The sequence below is a fragment of the Rhodamnia argentea genome, chromosome 6 (genome assembly GCF_020921035.1).
Source record: "Rhodamnia argentea isolate NSW1041297 chromosome 6, ASM2092103v1, whole genome shotgun sequence".
Lineage (NCBI taxonomy): Eukaryota > Viridiplantae > Streptophyta > Magnoliopsida > Myrtales > Myrtaceae > Rhodamnia > Rhodamnia argentea.
The window spans coordinates 17,083,147-17,100,237 of record NC_063155.1 but is presented as its reverse complement, the minus strand read 5'-3'; the positions used below and the strand labels follow the sequence as shown (position 1 = coordinate 17,100,237).

Genomic DNA, 17,091 nt, shown 5'->3' with positions numbered 1-17,091 from the left:
CAGTACGAGAGAATATGGGATTTTTTATCGAGATAAATGTGTCATAATTGGCATCATTGGTGACTTTTTTTTTTTCCCCTATAATTTATATTACAGTCGCCGCGGTAGGCAAATCAGTGCTCTTTCGCCCGCGAATATCGTTGCCGGGTGGCGGACCAAAAAAACTCGGGGTCAAAATATCGCGATTTTCGGGACATTAAGATACGATAAAAGAAAGTGAAATTGAATATCTTCCTTTTTCTCGCGACATCAAAGGCCTTTAGGAAAGCGACAGAACGCGAAAGGCGACGAAATGAATGAATGGGGTGGGGGGCAGCGACTGGACGTGTGTGGCGAATATTCACTGGATTTGAATGTGTGGTTTCAGATCCGCAACCAGTCCGACTCTACTTATCACCCCAACTCCCCGACAGGCTTATCGATAACCGAAATCACTTATCTGATAAGCGAACGTGCTTATCACTGGAAAATGGATCAGTAGAAAAGGAAAGACCCAACCCCCCTACTCGCCTGTACAAACACGCATCGAAGATAGCGAGACCAAGTTTCTCTCTTTCCTCCTCTCTCTATCTCTCTCAAAACCCTAGAGATTCTCGGAGTTGGAGCGATATTTAATCAGCGGAAGCTCCGAATTGCTTCGGATTGTGGAATTCTTCCGGAGCTTCGTTCGGCGCTGAGCTCGTGAAGCCAGCCCCGATTGGAGTTTTCTTTCGGATTTCGTTTTTGTGCCACTCGGGGGTTGAAGCATGTCGTCGCTGAGCAGAGAATTGGTGTTTCTCATACTTCAGTTCCTCGAGGAAGAGAAGTTCAAGGAGTCTGTGCACAAGTATGCCTTGTATTTTGGTTTCTTTGCTCATCGTACTTGTTTCTGCGGTGGTTGAACTCCTGCGAGTACGTGAATTTGCTGAGACGGTTTCGATTTTCGCTCATGTTTATATTTGAAATGGTGAGATGAAGGGTGGGAAACGTCAATCTTTTGGTGGAGAGAGGGGGATGAAGGGGTTGAGATCCTCTGTTGCTTGCTGAATTGTTTGTCTGACTTCTTTCGTTTTTTTTTTTCGGGGAGTATGGTTAAAGGCTTTAAGGTGGTGGTGCGTTTAGGACAGGTGTCATGCATGGCCAGATACAGAGATTTTATGTATCGAAAGTGGTGAAGTAATGAGATTGCACGCCTTGCAGAAGGGGTAAACGTAAGAGGATGCATTTTTGAAACGCATCAATTAGAGCCTGCAAGTGCAGTTTGTTGATGTTTTCATGTAAAAGACGAAAACAGAGGATGAGCGGCGGAGGTTTTTCTTTTTCCTTCTGAATACTGAACTGAAGTTCTGGGCGAGTACCGTAGTTTGATTTCAGTTCTTGCTGGCTTCTTTTGTTGGGAATGAGAGAGTTGAAGTTATTAATTATGAGTTCTCTGTAAGGTTGTATTTTTGTGAAGTGTTTAGCTTCCATAGAAGTTTCGAGAATTTTAGTGGAAGCAGGGGAAGCATTTGTATCTGGAGCTTCACGCCTCCTTAGGTTTTCTTGGATTGTGACATGAAAGCTAATTCTATTATATGGTGCGTGAGGGGATAGAGTTAGGATTCTTTGTCACATGCTAATTTCTCTTTCCTTTCATTTTACCCAATCTTCATTTTCTTTTTAGGAGGTTTCTATAAGTTTTTTTGCAAATGGGTTCAGGACATTTCCTATGCATGACATGATATAGAAATTTTATGTATTCTACATGTTGAAAATGAGCAATAATTGTGAATTTTACACATTGCAAAAATGAAGAAAGTACAAAGAAAAAATTGTTAGTATTAGGTCCACTGCCAGTGTAAAGTTATTCTTGCAGATTCATTTTTAGATGAGTGTTATGCATGTTTTGATTTATCTTTGTAACCGAATTCTTTCACTTGTTAATAATCCAACGGTGAATGTGTACACTAGCAGAGGACTTAATAAAGGTCCAACAAAAAAAGAACTTTTCCCAATTTTTAAGATAACTAATTAGTTTGTAGGAGTGCCTTAGGGCTTAGGGTAGTTATTGAAGTTTTCACATTCAAAAAGACATGAAGATCAGGAATTTTTTTTTCCCCGAAATACTAACACTTTGGCTACTGTGAGCGTTGCTTCTATGTACTTCAAAATATTTTCCAAATGAAAGTTGAAGTGAATGGGTTTCTGTAAGCTTTTGCTAGAAGAATGGGCTTGTGTAAGCTTAGAATATGCGAGAGCAATATTTATTCTGCAATTTCTCCAGTACTAGTTACCAAATTGGTTCAAGAGCCTTGGAAGCGAATTTATTAAGGTTTTACCTGGTAGGTTGGAGAAAGAATCAGGGTTTTACTTTAACATGAAGTACTTTGAGGAGAGAGTTCAGGCTGGAGAATGGGAAGAAGTTGAGAAGTACTTGACTGGATTTACCAAAGTTGACGATAATCGTTACTCCATGAAGATCTTTTTTGAGATCAGGAAGCAGAAGTACCTTGAAGCACTTGATCGGTAAATAACAGTCTACAGTGTTAGCATCTGTTTTTTGTCATCTGCAGAAATTCGTGATTTGTCTTTTTCCTCATGATAATGTAATGCTTCAGGCAAGAGAAAGCAAAAGCAGTTGAAATATTGGTGAACGATTTGAAAGTATTCTCCACATTCAACGAGGAGCTGTACAAAGAGATAACCCAGCTTCTAACTCTCAGCAATTTTAGGTATGTTCAGCATATGACTTCGTTGTTTTCCATGAATGGTCATTATCGAAATGTTTCCATTTCTAACTCTCATACGAGTTAAAAGGGATCTGGTATAAAGAATTTGATTTGAAGAGTTGAAAACGTGTTCTTGCTAAAGTTCATTGAGCAGGTGATCTAATTTAACTTCGAAAAGGTAGTTTCTTTAACCTTATGAGCCTCCAAGTGGTCACAATTGCTTGTTATTCGAGTAGATGTAAGTGTCGGACAGTATACAAGCTATTCAAGGTTGACTCGATTTCTCAATACCTTTATTGTTGAATGGCAGGGAAAATGAGCAGCTCTCCAAGTATGGAGACACAAAAACTGCTAGGAACATAATGTTGATAGAGTTGAAGAAACTTATCGAGGCAAATCCTTTGTTTCGTGATAAGTTGATTTTTCCTTCTCTAAAGTCTTCAAGATTGCGGACTTTAATTAATCAAAGGTAAGGTTGACATGGTGCATTATAATTAATAAATCCCTGACTTCCTTTTATCTACAGCTGTTCTGCCATTAGTCATCATCTTTACAGAGACCTTTAATACACTCTATTGCTAACTAGCTCCATTTGAGTGAATTCTTATGTATTCTCCGGTTCGACTTTGCATGAGAGAGAGAGAGAGAGAGAGAGAGAGAGAGAGAGAGAGAGAGAGAGAGAGAGAGAGAGAGAGATGGATCTTTCCAAGGTATTCTGTTAATTAAATGCTGCATACAATTTCATATTATGTGGTACAGACTCCAGTCAGGCCTTAGGTCATCATATCTTTTGTTGCAAGTATGTATTGTTTGAGGTGAAATTGGTGCCAAAACTTCCGTGTCATAGTAATTTTACTTCTGTAGCTTCTCATTTTATTTTCTGAAACTTTTAACCTGTTGAAGCTGTAAGACAAGCATTGACATTTTCTCATACAATTTTCTGTTTGCTTCTTTGTATTTCTGGACCTGCTCCATGCAGTTTGAACTGGCAACACCAACTATGCAAAAACCCGAGGCCAAACCCTGACATAAAAACATTATTTACGGATCACACATGTACACCTCCCAATGGTCCTCTCACACCTGCGCCTGTAAATCTGCCTGTTAATGCAGTTCAAAAACCTGCTGCGTATCCACCACTCGCAGCACACGGGGTAGGATATAGTTCCCTTGTGTAATCTCTCATGTTATTTGGCTTGAATGACTCTGTATCAGAGTTCATGAAAATTTTAATTTAAATTTTTGTGTAGCCTTTTCCACCCACTGCAGCAGCAGCTGCTGGTGCAAATGCTTTAGCAGGTTGGATGGCCAATGCCTCTGCTTCTTCATCAGTTCAAGCGGCTGTGGTTACTGCATCTTCAATACCTATCCCACCTAACCAAGGTTTTGACCTTGAACGAGAGTCGCTCTATTTGTACCATTTCGAAGTACTTCTCTAAGTTTGTTTCACCTGGTTGTTGCAATCTGATCAAAAACCTCTCTAATGGGCAGTTTCAATCATGAAAAGACCAATAACACCTTCAACAGGTCCTGGGATGGTTGATTATCAGAATCCAGATCACGACCAACTAATGAAGAGGCTTAGACCTGCTCAGTCTGTTGAGGAGGTAATCAAGGATTTTCTTCCCTAGATGAATTTTGGAACATGGAGTAGCCTTTCTGGGTTTTTCCCCTTATAGAAACTTTTGCTCTCTGAAATTGAATGAAAGCTCATTCTCTTATGTTGGATGGTTCTTCTGTTCAATTTTCAGGTTACATACCCTATATCTCGGCAACAAGCTTCTTGGTCTTTGGAGGATTTGCCTAGAACGGTTGTTTTGACCATGCATCAAGGATCTGCTGTCACTAGCATGGATTTTCATCCCTCCCATCCTTCAGTGCTTCTTGGTATGCTTACAAACACTATCCCTTAAAAAAGAACATTGACATACACAATGCATCTCTGATATTCTCTGACTTGGTTCTGCCCTGCAGTTGGGTGTACTAATGGTGAAATTACACTCTGGGAACTCGTATCACGGGAGAAACTGGTTTCAAAGCCATTCAAAGTTTGGGATATGGCCTCCTGTCCACTGGTATTTCAGGTTTTGTTTTAAGTTTTGCTAATGAATTCCTGGGATACACTCTTTTTGAACAATTGATTTGACAATCTTTTAAAGCTTCTATTACTACTGGTTGACTGTACATATTATCTGCCTATGGATTTCCAAAACTACCCAAGAAAGTACCATTAAGTATTGGCGTTGAAACCTTACGATGAGTTGTCTTACAGGCTGCTGCAGCTGCTGCTAAGGATAGTGTTGTATCTGTCACCCGTGTTACATGTAGTCCAGATGGAAATTTCATTGGTACTGCACTTTGACAGAGGTAAGATATTTCAATCAGCCTGTGTATCTGCCTCATATTCTTTCTTACTTCAGGTGCTGCATTCACCAAGCATTTGGTACACCTATATGCCTATCATGGATCCAATGATTTACGTCAGCAAACGGAGGTAATTCGATACTTGATGCTTCTTCGCCAGGAAAATAGTGTGAATGCAGCTTGATGTGAATATAATCTTTGTCGCAGATTGATGCCCATACAGGTGTTGTCAATGACTTGTCATTTGCTTATCCTAACAAACAACTATGCGTTGTGACATGTGGAGATGACAAGTTGATAAAGGTGATGACGGAAATTTCCTGAAGTTTCTTTGATCAAGTTGCACTTTTAATTTCACTCACTAGATATATTAACAGGTGTGGGACTTGAATGGAAGGAAATTATTTAACTTTGAAGGCCATGAAGCACCTGTATATTCTATCTGTCCGCATCACAAGGAAAGTATTCAGGTGAGCTGGACGAAGGGCAGAAAATTTTTGTGTAGCGGCCAAATATTTAAAGCACTAGAGTTTAGGTTGGTGATAGTCTGATTTTAGTCATGTAGCGGCCAAACATTTGATCAAGTTGCACTTTTAATTTCTCCTATATGCTGCCTAGAACTGGAGACTGTTTCACACAACATCTTTTCCGTGACAAACCTGATGAAAGAACTTTGTGATGAACATACTTCTTTCTGTGATGTCATATCCTGCTGAATGGAGATATCACGGTGCAGATAGCAAATTTTTTTTCTGCAGTTTAGCTGACTAATGATGTTCTACTCTGGAAAATCGTGAAAGATGGCTGGTTGGTGAATAGTTCATGACAGTTGCTGCTATAAACTGTGTGCATGATTGTTATGTCGAACTCTTCCCTTCCAGAAAAGGAATTGCTTCTCCATTGATTGTCCCACTTTCTGGATTTTCAGTTTATATTTTCAACTGCAATAGATGGAAAAATAAAGGCCTGGCTCTATGACAATATGGGTTCTAGAGTTGATTATGATGCTCCTGGTCATGGGTGTACGACAATGCTTTACAGTGCCGACGGAAGTAGGTAAGAAAGTAAATCACTGTACAATTGAACTTTTGATGTTTCATTTTTTGTTTTTTTTGTTCTTTAGTGATCCTATAATAATGTGGTAGCTTTCTTGTCAATATTTTTGAACTTTTTTTTCTTTTGTTTTCTTTGTAGTTTCTAATTCTTTCCATCTAGTGGTTTCCCTAATATTTTCACCATTTTAGGTTGTTCTCATGTGGAACAAGTAAAGAGGGAGACTCTTTCCTTGTGGAGTGGAATGAAAGTGAGGGAGCAATAAAGCGGACATACTCTGGGTTCAGGAAAAAGTCTGCTGGTGTTGTGCAATTCGATACCACACAAAATCATTTTTTGGCTGCTGGTGAAGATGGCCAAATAAAATTTTGGGACATGGATAATAATAATGTCATAGCCAACACTGATGCAGAAGGTGGACTTCCGGTCAGTATATTCAATGTCACTTCTTTCATGGAAAACCGTATATCCAATGCTTTTCGGTCTCACATGTTTTGTTTTACTTTCAGAGTCTTCCTCGCTTGAGATTCAATAAAGAAGGTAATTTACTTGCTGTTACTACGGCTGACAGTGGATTCAAGATACTTGCAAATGCAGCTGGTCTCAGATGCTTAAAAGTGAATGAAATGCCTGCATTTGAGGCTTTGAGAACTCCAATTGAGTCTGCAGCGATTAAGGTTATGTTTGTACACACTTTCTAGGCCTGCTGGTTATTCCTATCGAGAGTATATTCATAAGCTGGCCTCTCTATCATTTTGGACCATGTAGGTTTCTAGCTCTCCTGCTGTTGCAAATGTCAGCCCAGTCAATTGCAAGATTGAAAGAAGCTCTCCAGTCAGACCTTCTCCGCTTCTTGTATATAATCTGATCTGTTTATTCTACAAGTTATGACAAATTGATGTCAGCTTCCTCATATCTTGCTAGGATGGAGTCTTAATTATCTTTCTGTCTTTTTCCCTGTGTCGCTAGAATGGAGTGGATTCCATGGGACGGAGCCTGGAGAAACCAAGAGTAATTGAGGAAGCAGTTGATAAAACCAGACCCTGGCAGTTGGCTGAAATAACCGATCCTGGCCAGTGCCGGTTGGTTACCATGCCTGACAGCAATGATACTTCCAGCAAGGTGCAATGAGTTTTAGTTTTTGATTATTTTTTCTTTCCTGATATCCTTGTATATCACATTCTCGCTGGTTTTATATCCAGGTTGTTAGGCTTATCTACACGAACTCAGGTGTTGGCATTTTGGGCCTCGCAGCAAATGGTGTTCAGAAGCTGTGGAAGTGGGCCCGAAATGATCAAAATCCAAGTGGAAAGGTAATGAGCTTTTGTGGTTCATGTACTTTCACTTTTTAACTCCAACATCTGGAGCGTTCATGAGTTGACAGAAGTGATTACTGAACTTGGCAAGTGTTTTTAAGGCCACTGCCAGTGTTGTTCCTCAGCATTGGCAACCGAGCAGTGGTCTTCTTATGAAAAATGAGGTATCGGGTGGTAATTTGGATGAAGCAGTACCATGCATAGCGCTCTCAAAGAATGATTCATACGTTATGTCTGCTTGTGGTGGCAAGGTCTCATTGTTTAACATGATGACTTTCAAGGTATGTTGCCTATGAAGTCATTCAAATTTTCCATTGAGATCCTGTATTTGCTGGCCATTGATTGCTGTTGCTCTTTTCAGGTAATGACGACGTTCATGCCACCCCCTCCTGCTTCAACCTTCCTTGCATTCCATCCTCAGGATAATAACATCATTGCGATTGGAATGGAGGATTCAACTATCCATATCTACAATGTCAGAGTTGATGAGGTAAGTTAGAATTACTTTTTTTGAGGGTCTATACTGCCTTTCAACTGCAACCGATAGAAGATTATCTTTTACAGGTGAAATCGAAATTGAAGGGCCACCAGAAGCGCATAACTGGTTTAGCCTTCTCCACCAATCTCAATATTCTGGTCTCGTCAGGTGCTGATGCTCAAGTAAGTAAAAATGCATCATTTTGTGTTTTATTGTTTCACCTTTTATTAAGATTATAGTTGAATGGTAAATGATAATGGCTGCTGAACTCTGAAAGAGTTTTGTAATTGAGAAGTAGATCTATCGAGGAATAAGATGACAAAGGCATGACCGATACATTAGGTCATTGGTGAAGTTACAGTACTTTGCATCAGTTCAGAATATTCTTAGAAGTGAGAGGGAGGTAGAGAAAAATAGTGGGAAAATGATGAAAAGTCCAGGTAGAGGGTGATCAGGTGGCGAAAGTTGCATGGCGGCATAGAAAGCTTTATTGTATCCGATTATTATATTTCAGAAAAGAAGCTCCAATTTATCGTGAGAAAGTTTTCTGATATGTTGGTTATTGACTTATTGTGAAGTTTTTCCCCACTACAGTTGCATGGTGTCGTTACTTGTATTCGGGTGGAAATCTGAACTGATTCTCCTTTCAATTTAGTGGCTTTTGTTCGGGCTTCCAAACTTTTCCCTTGTTTAGGTTTACCCCAGAATTTTTTTCAATTTCAGTTTTTCTTCAAGCAAACCCTACTCGAGAATTATCTGTCAAAGGCAACAAGCAATTTCCTTTGTTCCTTTTTCATATCTATAGTGCGTCTATAATGTCATTTCTATTTCCAGCTTTTTGTATGGAGCATTGATTCCTGGGAGAAAAGGAAATCTGTCCCAATCCAAATACCAGCTGGAAAAGCACCTAATGGTGACACTCGAGTACAATTTCATGTAGATCAAATACGTTTACTCGTAGTTCATGAGACGCAGTTGGCAATATACGATGCATCCAAAATGGATCGCATTAGACAGGTAGGTAAATCTTAGTGTTGGTAACTGATTGTCTGAGGCTCACTCTGTTGATCTTGACATCTTTTGCTGTTTCACTGTTTTAGTGGGTCCCGCAAGATGCGCTTTCCGCTCCAATATCTTGTGCAGCATTTTCCTGCAACAGCTTGTTGGTGTATGCGATGTTCTGTGATGGTAACATTGGGGTGTTTGATGCTGATTACCTCAGATTAAGATGCCGCATAGCTCCATCCACCTACTTGTCCCATGGGGCTTTGAATGGGTACTGCCGCGCTGCCCTTAACTATCTGATTGAGTACTGAAAAATAAAATAACCATCTGCGATTGCACTTCACCACCAGTGTGCCTTGCCTCAACGCTAAGTAACTGTGATTTGTATTATTGCAGAAGTCAACTGGCGTATCCCCTCGTGGTTGCGACGCATCCGCTGGAACCCAACCAATTAGCCGTTGGTTTGACAGATGGGTCTGTCAAGGTGATGGAACCTGCAGAATCGGATGGAAAATGGGGAGCAACTCCACCCTTAGAAAACGGGATGCTGAGTGGTAGAACACCGTCGTCGTCTACTACAAGCAACCACACTCCAGAACCAGTACAGAGATAGATGGCCTTGTTATGTACACTTTCCAGTCCGTTTTTTTTTTTTTTATAAACATTTTTTCTTCTGAGTTATTCATATTTATCATATGTAGATTTGTAAGGTTGTCCAGTTAATGTGTCCCTTATCAAAAGGTAAGCAGGGCATTTGTGCTTTACAAAAGCCAGAATGTTGTTGTATACTTTGTTTAATCAGTGTACACATGTTGCTGTTCAGTTTAAGCATCATAGTTTGCAGAATCTATTCTTTTCTTTCCATTAGTACATGTCGCTCGGGTCTGTTCCCCATGAGATTTTTTAACGGTGAATCCAGAAATGCAGCGACGCCGAAAACGGAACGTAGAGTACAACTTTTCGAGCACTCTTCTTTTTTATGGGAATAACCTTCTAATTACTCCTTTAGAGATAATATGGCCAGGTCGGAGTAATTGTTAAGTACAGTATTCTTAACAGGTTATTTTGTGGTAATTAGAAGAGTTCCACATCCATGCTTCTTCTGGTGATGGCACAGAGCTACGTGTCGAATATCATACTCAAATCCATCTGTGGCTTCTGAAAGAACACCTTCAACAGTCACTAACACCCTAACTAAACAATGCAATCCATGCTAAACAATGGATTCTACTAGGGTTTTCTACTTCCATTGGCTTTGCTGAAATATGTCTGTTCTAACGGTAAAAACATAAAAAAGGGTCATGTCAAGCATGCTAAGGACAGAATGATTCGGTTTTAGAAAACGGCCATTACGGATGGAACGAGACGGTCGTTGCGTTGAAATTGCAAAGTTTTCTCAATTAGCTGAATACACGTCACTCGGGTCTGTTCACTGTGAGGTTCTGTTAACGCCGAATCCAGAAACGCAGAGACGTTGAAAATGGAACGTACATTTCGTATACTCTTCTGCTTCTTTTTTTTATGAGAATAAGTACTCATCTAGAGAGACATACGGTGGTATTGGGTCGGTGTAATTGTCAAGTACAGTATTCTTAGGAGGTTATTTCGCGGTAACTAGAAGAGTTCCACATCCATGCTTCTTCTGGTCACATAGGCTGAATCACAAACTACATAATTAGAGCTGAGTGTCAACTATCAATTCAGATACATCTGTGGCTTCTGAGAAAATACTTAGATCTGTTCACATAGGCTGAATCACGAACTACACAACTAAACAATGCACTCCTCGCTAAACAAAAGCATGTTCTACTTTGGCTTTTCTACTTCCTTCGGCTTTGCCGAAAAATTTCTGTTCATGGATGTAAATTCAAAAACATAAAAAAGGGTCATGTCAAGCAAGCTAAGGGAAGAATGTTTGGTTTTAAAAAAGGGCAATCACAGATAGAACGACGTGGCCGTTGCATTGAAAATTTCAAAGTTCTGTCAATTTGCTGCTTATCAAGTGCTTTTGAGGCGCTCATTAGCAAACAGCTGAGTTCTTGAAGAGGACGATGTAAAGCTCTCTGCTTTCAAAATGTCATGGAGAGAAAATTACGGATCGACAAAGCTCTATCTGAACATGAAGAACATGAGGCTTCATCGGATTAGTCTTGAAGATCCTGACAAATTTTTTACATCATAAATTGAAGTTCATTCTAATCAAGTTATTGAGACCCTGTAACTCCGATTTCTATAGGATCCAATTGTCAGGTTCCCCATAGTCATCAGCGATCCACTCCGTTTGGGAAAAATTATAAAAAAAGTCTTAAATCTATTGCACTTATGCTAATTCAGTCATAAACCTTTCAATTATACCGATCGAGTCCAAAACCTTTCAATTATACCGATCGAGTCCAAAACCTTTCGACGGCTTGCCAATATAGTCCATCCGGTTAATTTTGGCCGAAAATCGCCGACATCGACGCCGGCCGTTCTACGTGGCATGACCGGCGCTCACACGAACAATTTTATAATTCTTTTATTTCTTTTCTTTTATTTCTTTTTTTAATTCAACTATCGGCTGGTGAGGGCTGCAACTTGCCTGTGGCTGACCAAGGTTGGCCGGCGAGGTCACTGCCCCCACAATTGGAAATAAAAGAAGAAAAAGAAAAGGCATAAAATTCAGAAATTTTAGAAATTTAAAAGAAAAATTCTCCACGTCGGCGCCGATTGTGCCACATGAGGCGTCCGGCATCCATGCCAGTGATTTCTGGGCAAAATTAGCTGGATGGATTACGTCGGCATATCTCAAAAGATTTAAGACTTAACTGGAATACTAATGCAATAGATTTATGGCTTTTTTTTGGTAATTTTCCCACTCGTTACATCAAGAGCCGATGAAAATCACCTTCGGTTGGCTACCGAAACCTTTGAATCACCCTCTTCGAGAAGAAAAGCAATCGAGGAATTCGCTTGTAACTCATGTCGTGGATCAGAAACCACGAAGCCAATGCTGTTTTACATCAACAAAACCAGTGATGAATTTTCTATCTTATCCTAGACCCTGAAATTTGCATGCATACCGGAGCAAAATCTTGATTGTTAAACTTCCTAATGGTACAAGAATCACGCAATTCCAATGAGGAAACCAGATCGATTAAAATCGTCGATCGTGCATCGTTGTATTAGCTCTATGATAGAAATTGTGACGTAAGCCGTACAAGGGTGCAAATCTCGTGATACGGACGTCGATAATGGGACGCTAATCCTTTACTTGATAAAGCGCTTCCTCGGTGTCTCGATCAATCTCAACCGTTGATATATACCTTAGATACATGCATCCGCCATTGAGATCGATCGAGACACCAACCTAGAGTACCCCGTGGTAAAAAGGTTCATCATTGTTACATGAATAGGTAAATTGAAATAGTGCCCACTGGCGGGAAATTAGAAGGGACATCTTTAGTAATTCTACTGTATAGATGTGTAAAAGCATTATTACATGAATAGGTAAATTGACCGATGGGAAAGACTTGAAAGAGTTCACTTCTGGCATTAATCCCTAAAAAGAGATCCCTAAATAAGTTTACCCTACAGATACATCTGTAATTGATTCAAATCTTTCCTCAAAGACTTCATCGTCTTCTGATCTTCCTTGCCAAGCCCGAAATCTTTTCTGCTGAACCCGTCCAGGGCTATCCGATCGTCGCGGCAATCCGACGAGCAAAACGGACGGTCGCTGTACATGTAGACATCCTTGTCCGGCTTGAGTTCCTTCTTGCACAATGTACACTTATTGATGAACTCCCCAAATAACCCCGATTCGTCATCCTCGGCAATCTTCTTCGCTGCCGACAGCTCTCGCTCTGGCAATCCGATAAAAGATATCCCCTCAATCACCCGTGGTCGTGTCGAGTGTTGTTCCTCGTCCTTTGACCCAAAATTGGCCGCCAAAACGGAGGATGGTATTTCCGCCACAGCCGGCACGGCTTGCTTCGAGTGCACGATGGCGGGTTGCGGTTGGAACTTCTTCTTCGCGACCGTCGCTGTATAGCCGTCATCAATGCGCAGTCCGGGGTTGAAAGACGATCCAATGTCGCCGACACTCGTTGAACGCTCGAGGTGGAGGCTATGACGTCTCGACGAGAGCATCTTTAACGTAGGGGAATCGGCTAGAAGATGTGATTTTAGTTCGAAGGAAGGATGAACAGATTCTGAGGATATTTTGGTTCGTAGGAAAAGCATATATTTCCAGAACAAATTTTTTGCAATATGCGACGGAATTTCTTCTATTAATATGCAACATATCGGAACGCACCGCATTGTCTTCCCTATTTGGAAAGAGGAAGAAGAGAGAGAAAATCATTTAGCAGTTCAACCACTAAAGATTAATTAGGCTTCGTTTATTTTGTGGAAAATAGATAATTTGAAAAATATATTTTTTTTTCTAAATGATTGCTTGTATCGTTTAAAATAACCCACGAATGAAAATATTTTCGTTATCGACAATAATTTATGTCTAGATAACTCCGTGGGCGATGGAAGTATTTTCCGTTCATTCGTTTTTGTGAACGATGTAAGCAACCACATTGCCAAACCATTTATTTTTCGTGAAATAAATGGAGCTTTAATTTGATGTCTCTTATCACTGGCCTGATAGTATAAAGCCGAAAAAGTATCGATGAAATAGAATTTATTCCAAGGAATACCACCGAATTTTACGTTCCGGAGTTCAGACGAAACAATTTAAGAACTTTACTCAGGTTCACATACTAGCTTATGTTGCTAGACAATGCTTTTGGTACGTGACATTTCTGGTACAAGAGCATTGCCAAAGAATAAAATAACTCACCGAAGTTTTTCATTTGTTCACAGGTTGGCCAGAACTTGTGGGAATCGTCGGAGATGCAGCATCGGCAACGATACCGGGGGAGAACCCTAAAGCTAGTCCGTGACACTCCGCCGTGACCAAGTTCAAAACTAGGTCGATAACTCGAGCCTGGTGGCTCGGGTGCCTCAAATCGGATGGCTTCGGATTGTAACATGGTTGGGGTTAGGGGTAATCGATTTCAAGATGAACAGGTTCTTGAACTAGAACTTAAAACCTGCCTTTGTTAGAGCCAGTTCCCAATTTTTGAACCCTCGAACCTATCGTTTTTGTCCCGACTCCTACCCTGTTTTCTTCAATCCGGAATCAAGGTCTAATTGAGAAATTATTTCTGTTTTGTACCTTTATTTATTTATTTTTTCAGCAAAATAATATAAGCAACAAAAACGATTCCAAGTAAAAAATGAACAAGGGAGAGCGAGCAAAGGTGAATCGAGAACAAGCGGTTGCAAGGCTCGAATGAGCGAGAGCGAATGAGCAAAGAGGAGGGTGAGTCGAGATGGATGGATCGATGGATCGATGGACCGAGAGAGAGAGAGAGGTGAGTGTCTGAGTGAGGTTGGAGGAACAGAGAAGAATAAAGAGACAGAGAAAAAGACGTCAAAAGGAAAACTAGGGTTTTTAGGCTTTATGAATCCGATTCCCCGGTGTCCTTCACTTTGACTCGAGAACCGAACCAGTTTCAATCGGTTCAAAAAATTTGAAATAAAAAACCTCAAACTGGACCGGTTTTTAGGAAGAGTGGTCTAGTTCGATTCCCGAATAAAACTGGTCCGGTTGAACAGCCCTAGTTGGGGGTGACGAAGAAATTAGGAGTTTGCCCCTTTTTCTTCTTTTGAGTTGACAACGAAATATCAATTCTCTGCGCTCTGTTTGGTTGCTCGGAATGAACACGATTGGAGCATCCAAAAATGTTTCGTTACTATGTTATACGAATATAAATGAGTTCAATTTAATGTACGTTTTCGTAATTGCACCAATACTTGAAATTTAGTGCACAACCCTTTTACTCCAAAGAAATCTTTTTTTTTTTCCCTCCTTGTAATCTAAAGGTACGGGCATGGAAACTCGATTATCTAGAGGCCGTTTGTTTGAAGACCTTGCTAGCTCACGAGCCGATTAAGTCCGTGCCATTTGACCTATGCTGGCCTTGACATGGACAATTTTTTTTTGTGGTCGGATGTGGATAGTTGACATGTCTAGTTCTTTCACTAATTTTTTCGAAACAATTTTTATCCTTCTGTTTTTTTTTATTTTTTTGACAAATCTAAAAGAATATTTTTCATGTTATATGATTAATTCAATTTTGTCCATGCACACCAAACACTCATTTTGATGATATTCATATTATATATGTCCAAATACTTGTCAGACAATGCATAACATGTTCGAAATTCTATCCTATCTTTATTTTAGGCGATCGTATCATATGCACTGAAAATGTCTATAGGACGAAAGGCAGCTTTAAGATTAGAATTCCGTTCGGTAAGATTTTTCTTTTACTTGGAAAACATAATGAGATCTTATCAACCCTAAAAAGAGTACACGCATGTTACGCGAGGATACTCGTAATTAAATTTATCGCTCGTATGTATTTGCGTGTATACATCTAAGATGTATAGAGACCCCAAATCAAGAGCTCGACCCCTGCCACCGTGGCCGCGGTGAAGGCGAGTGGGAGCCAAAGGGCTCCTGTGGCGGGGAGGAACCGGCAAAGGGCTCCCCTGCCGAGTATGATCGGTGCCCGACGACTATGCGTGCCGCATAAGCAGCGGGAGCCGGAGCGATTCTGGGAGCAGTGAGAAGACCGGGAGAGGGCGTATGCAAGAGGCGGGCCGGAGAGAGCGGGAGGAGAGGGAGAGACCTAGCGGAGGAGATGTTAATCTCTTGCTAGGTACTATATGTTCTTTCAAATTAGTCCGAGAAAATAAATTCGACATTTTAAATGACTCCATGTCATAATTTTTACAAACCTATCTTAGCATATTTAGCATTCCTTACGAATTCTTTTCATGATAAAAATACTAGCTAACTTGTTAGAGTATGAATACTTTATGCCGGTCCAATTATCTGAATTGAACCGAATCGATAAAGTGATTGGTTATATGAACCGAAGAACTTGCGTAATTGCATGATTAAAAAGTATGGTTCGTTTACAAGAAAATCATGTTTTTTTTTAATGAGAAAAATACTTTATTTTGCGCATTTTAGTGCAGCATATGAAATGGTCAGTTTCAATACTATTGTGTAAACTTTTCACCTCGCATTAAAAATGATGAATTTATCTTGCGTTCGTCTTGATTCTCCCTCTTGCAAGTGTTCACAGAACCAGAGCTGTGTACCCCCATTTCCAAGCAAAACTTGATTTTGGACCTTATCATTAGTCAATTCTAGTGCAATTCGAGCGCTGTTGGGGGAGTACAAGATGAATTAAAACGGTCCAAATTCTCGGCGGGCTCAAGAATTTGATGGCATGATTGTTCAAGAAGTCCTAAACCTATTATACGATTAGCCAATTTAATCGTAAATGTTTTGACGATTTTGCTAATGTATTCCTTCTCGCTAATTTTGGCCGGCAATCGCTGACACGACGATCGCGCCACACAGGACGGCCAAAATACATCGCAATTGTTTCCAACCAAAATTGGCCGGAACGATTATATTAGCAAATCATTAAAAAAATTTATGGATAAACTGAGATAATTCAAAAATCCAGAATCGAATTAGTTTCCATACAGTAAGTCTAGAATTTTCTAATTTTTTCCGAATTTGATTGTCCATGATGCAATTTCAATTCCAACCTCAAAAGTTCTAGTAGTACCCCGAATTTGACTCTTGTTTGCTCAGCATTGACGGAGTCCAAAGCTGCAATACAAAGGCTGCTTGCTTGGCAAGAAGTAGGTGTGGGGTTGTCATCTGTAACATTTGGCTCAGACAAAAAGCAACTTCCATAAGGTGGGTCGCATTAAGCTGATTCGATCATCAAACTTTGACGATGCAAATTTGATTCAGCGGATCACATTAAGCTGATTGATCATAAAACTCCAACGATCTTGATCACAAACAATCCAAAATTACAACCGAAAAACGGCCTATTACGGTCTCTAGCTACAGCCTGATAGTGCAATTCGATCCCCATTGACGGGGTTAAATAAAGATTAAAGTGAAATAACGATCTATAAGCCCCGATGGATGCATCATGATTTCATATTAACAAGGGGCAGCTTTTCAAATGAATTACCAATGAACAAATTAGATTCTCCAGCATTTCAAGTAGTATGTGAGGATTTAAGGAGTCCAACGAGGCACACCAAGGCTCGA

The 17,091-nt window shown here is 40.2% G+C and overlaps 1 protein-coding gene and 1 long non-coding RNA gene across 5 annotated transcripts; both read left to right on the top strand.

The window, feature by feature from the left end:
- Window positions 1-503: 503 nt before the first annotated feature.
- Window positions 504-9,551, top strand: LOC115751215 (topless-related protein 3-like). 4 transcript variants are annotated; one of them, XM_030688990.2, is made up of 25 exons: window positions 504-826; window positions 2,305-2,484; window positions 2,577-2,690; window positions 2,998-3,156; window positions 3,667-3,841; window positions 3,938-4,070; window positions 4,179-4,294; window positions 4,439-4,574; window positions 4,662-4,762; window positions 4,963-5,035; window positions 5,108-5,181; window positions 5,259-5,354; window positions 5,429-5,521; window positions 5,980-6,107; window positions 6,296-6,530; window positions 6,614-6,781; window positions 6,873-6,959; window positions 7,074-7,226; window positions 7,307-7,417; window positions 7,522-7,701; window positions 7,782-7,910; window positions 7,985-8,080; window positions 8,733-8,915; window positions 8,999-9,174; window positions 9,300-9,551. In XM_030688990.2, the coding sequence occupies exons 1-25, from the start codon at window positions 747-749 to the stop codon at window positions 9,514-9,516; spliced, it is 3,393 nt and encodes a 1,130-aa protein (XP_030544850.1). In that variant the 5' UTR covers window positions 504-746; the 3' UTR covers window positions 9,517-9,551. The 4 variants fall into 4 exon arrangements, with proteins under 4 accessions (XP_030544850.1, XP_030544849.1, XP_030544848.1 ...); XM_030688989.2 differs by having other exon boundaries at window positions 4,960-5,035; XM_030688988.2 differs by having other exon boundaries at window positions 4,662-4,771.
- LOC125315452 lies at window positions 833-1,945 on the top strand. Its single transcript, XR_007198718.1, has 2 exons — window positions 833-1,556; window positions 1,643-1,945. It is a non-coding gene; the product is annotated as an uncharacterized LOC125315452 (long non-coding RNA).
- Window positions 9,552-17,091: the final 7,540 nt, after the last annotated feature.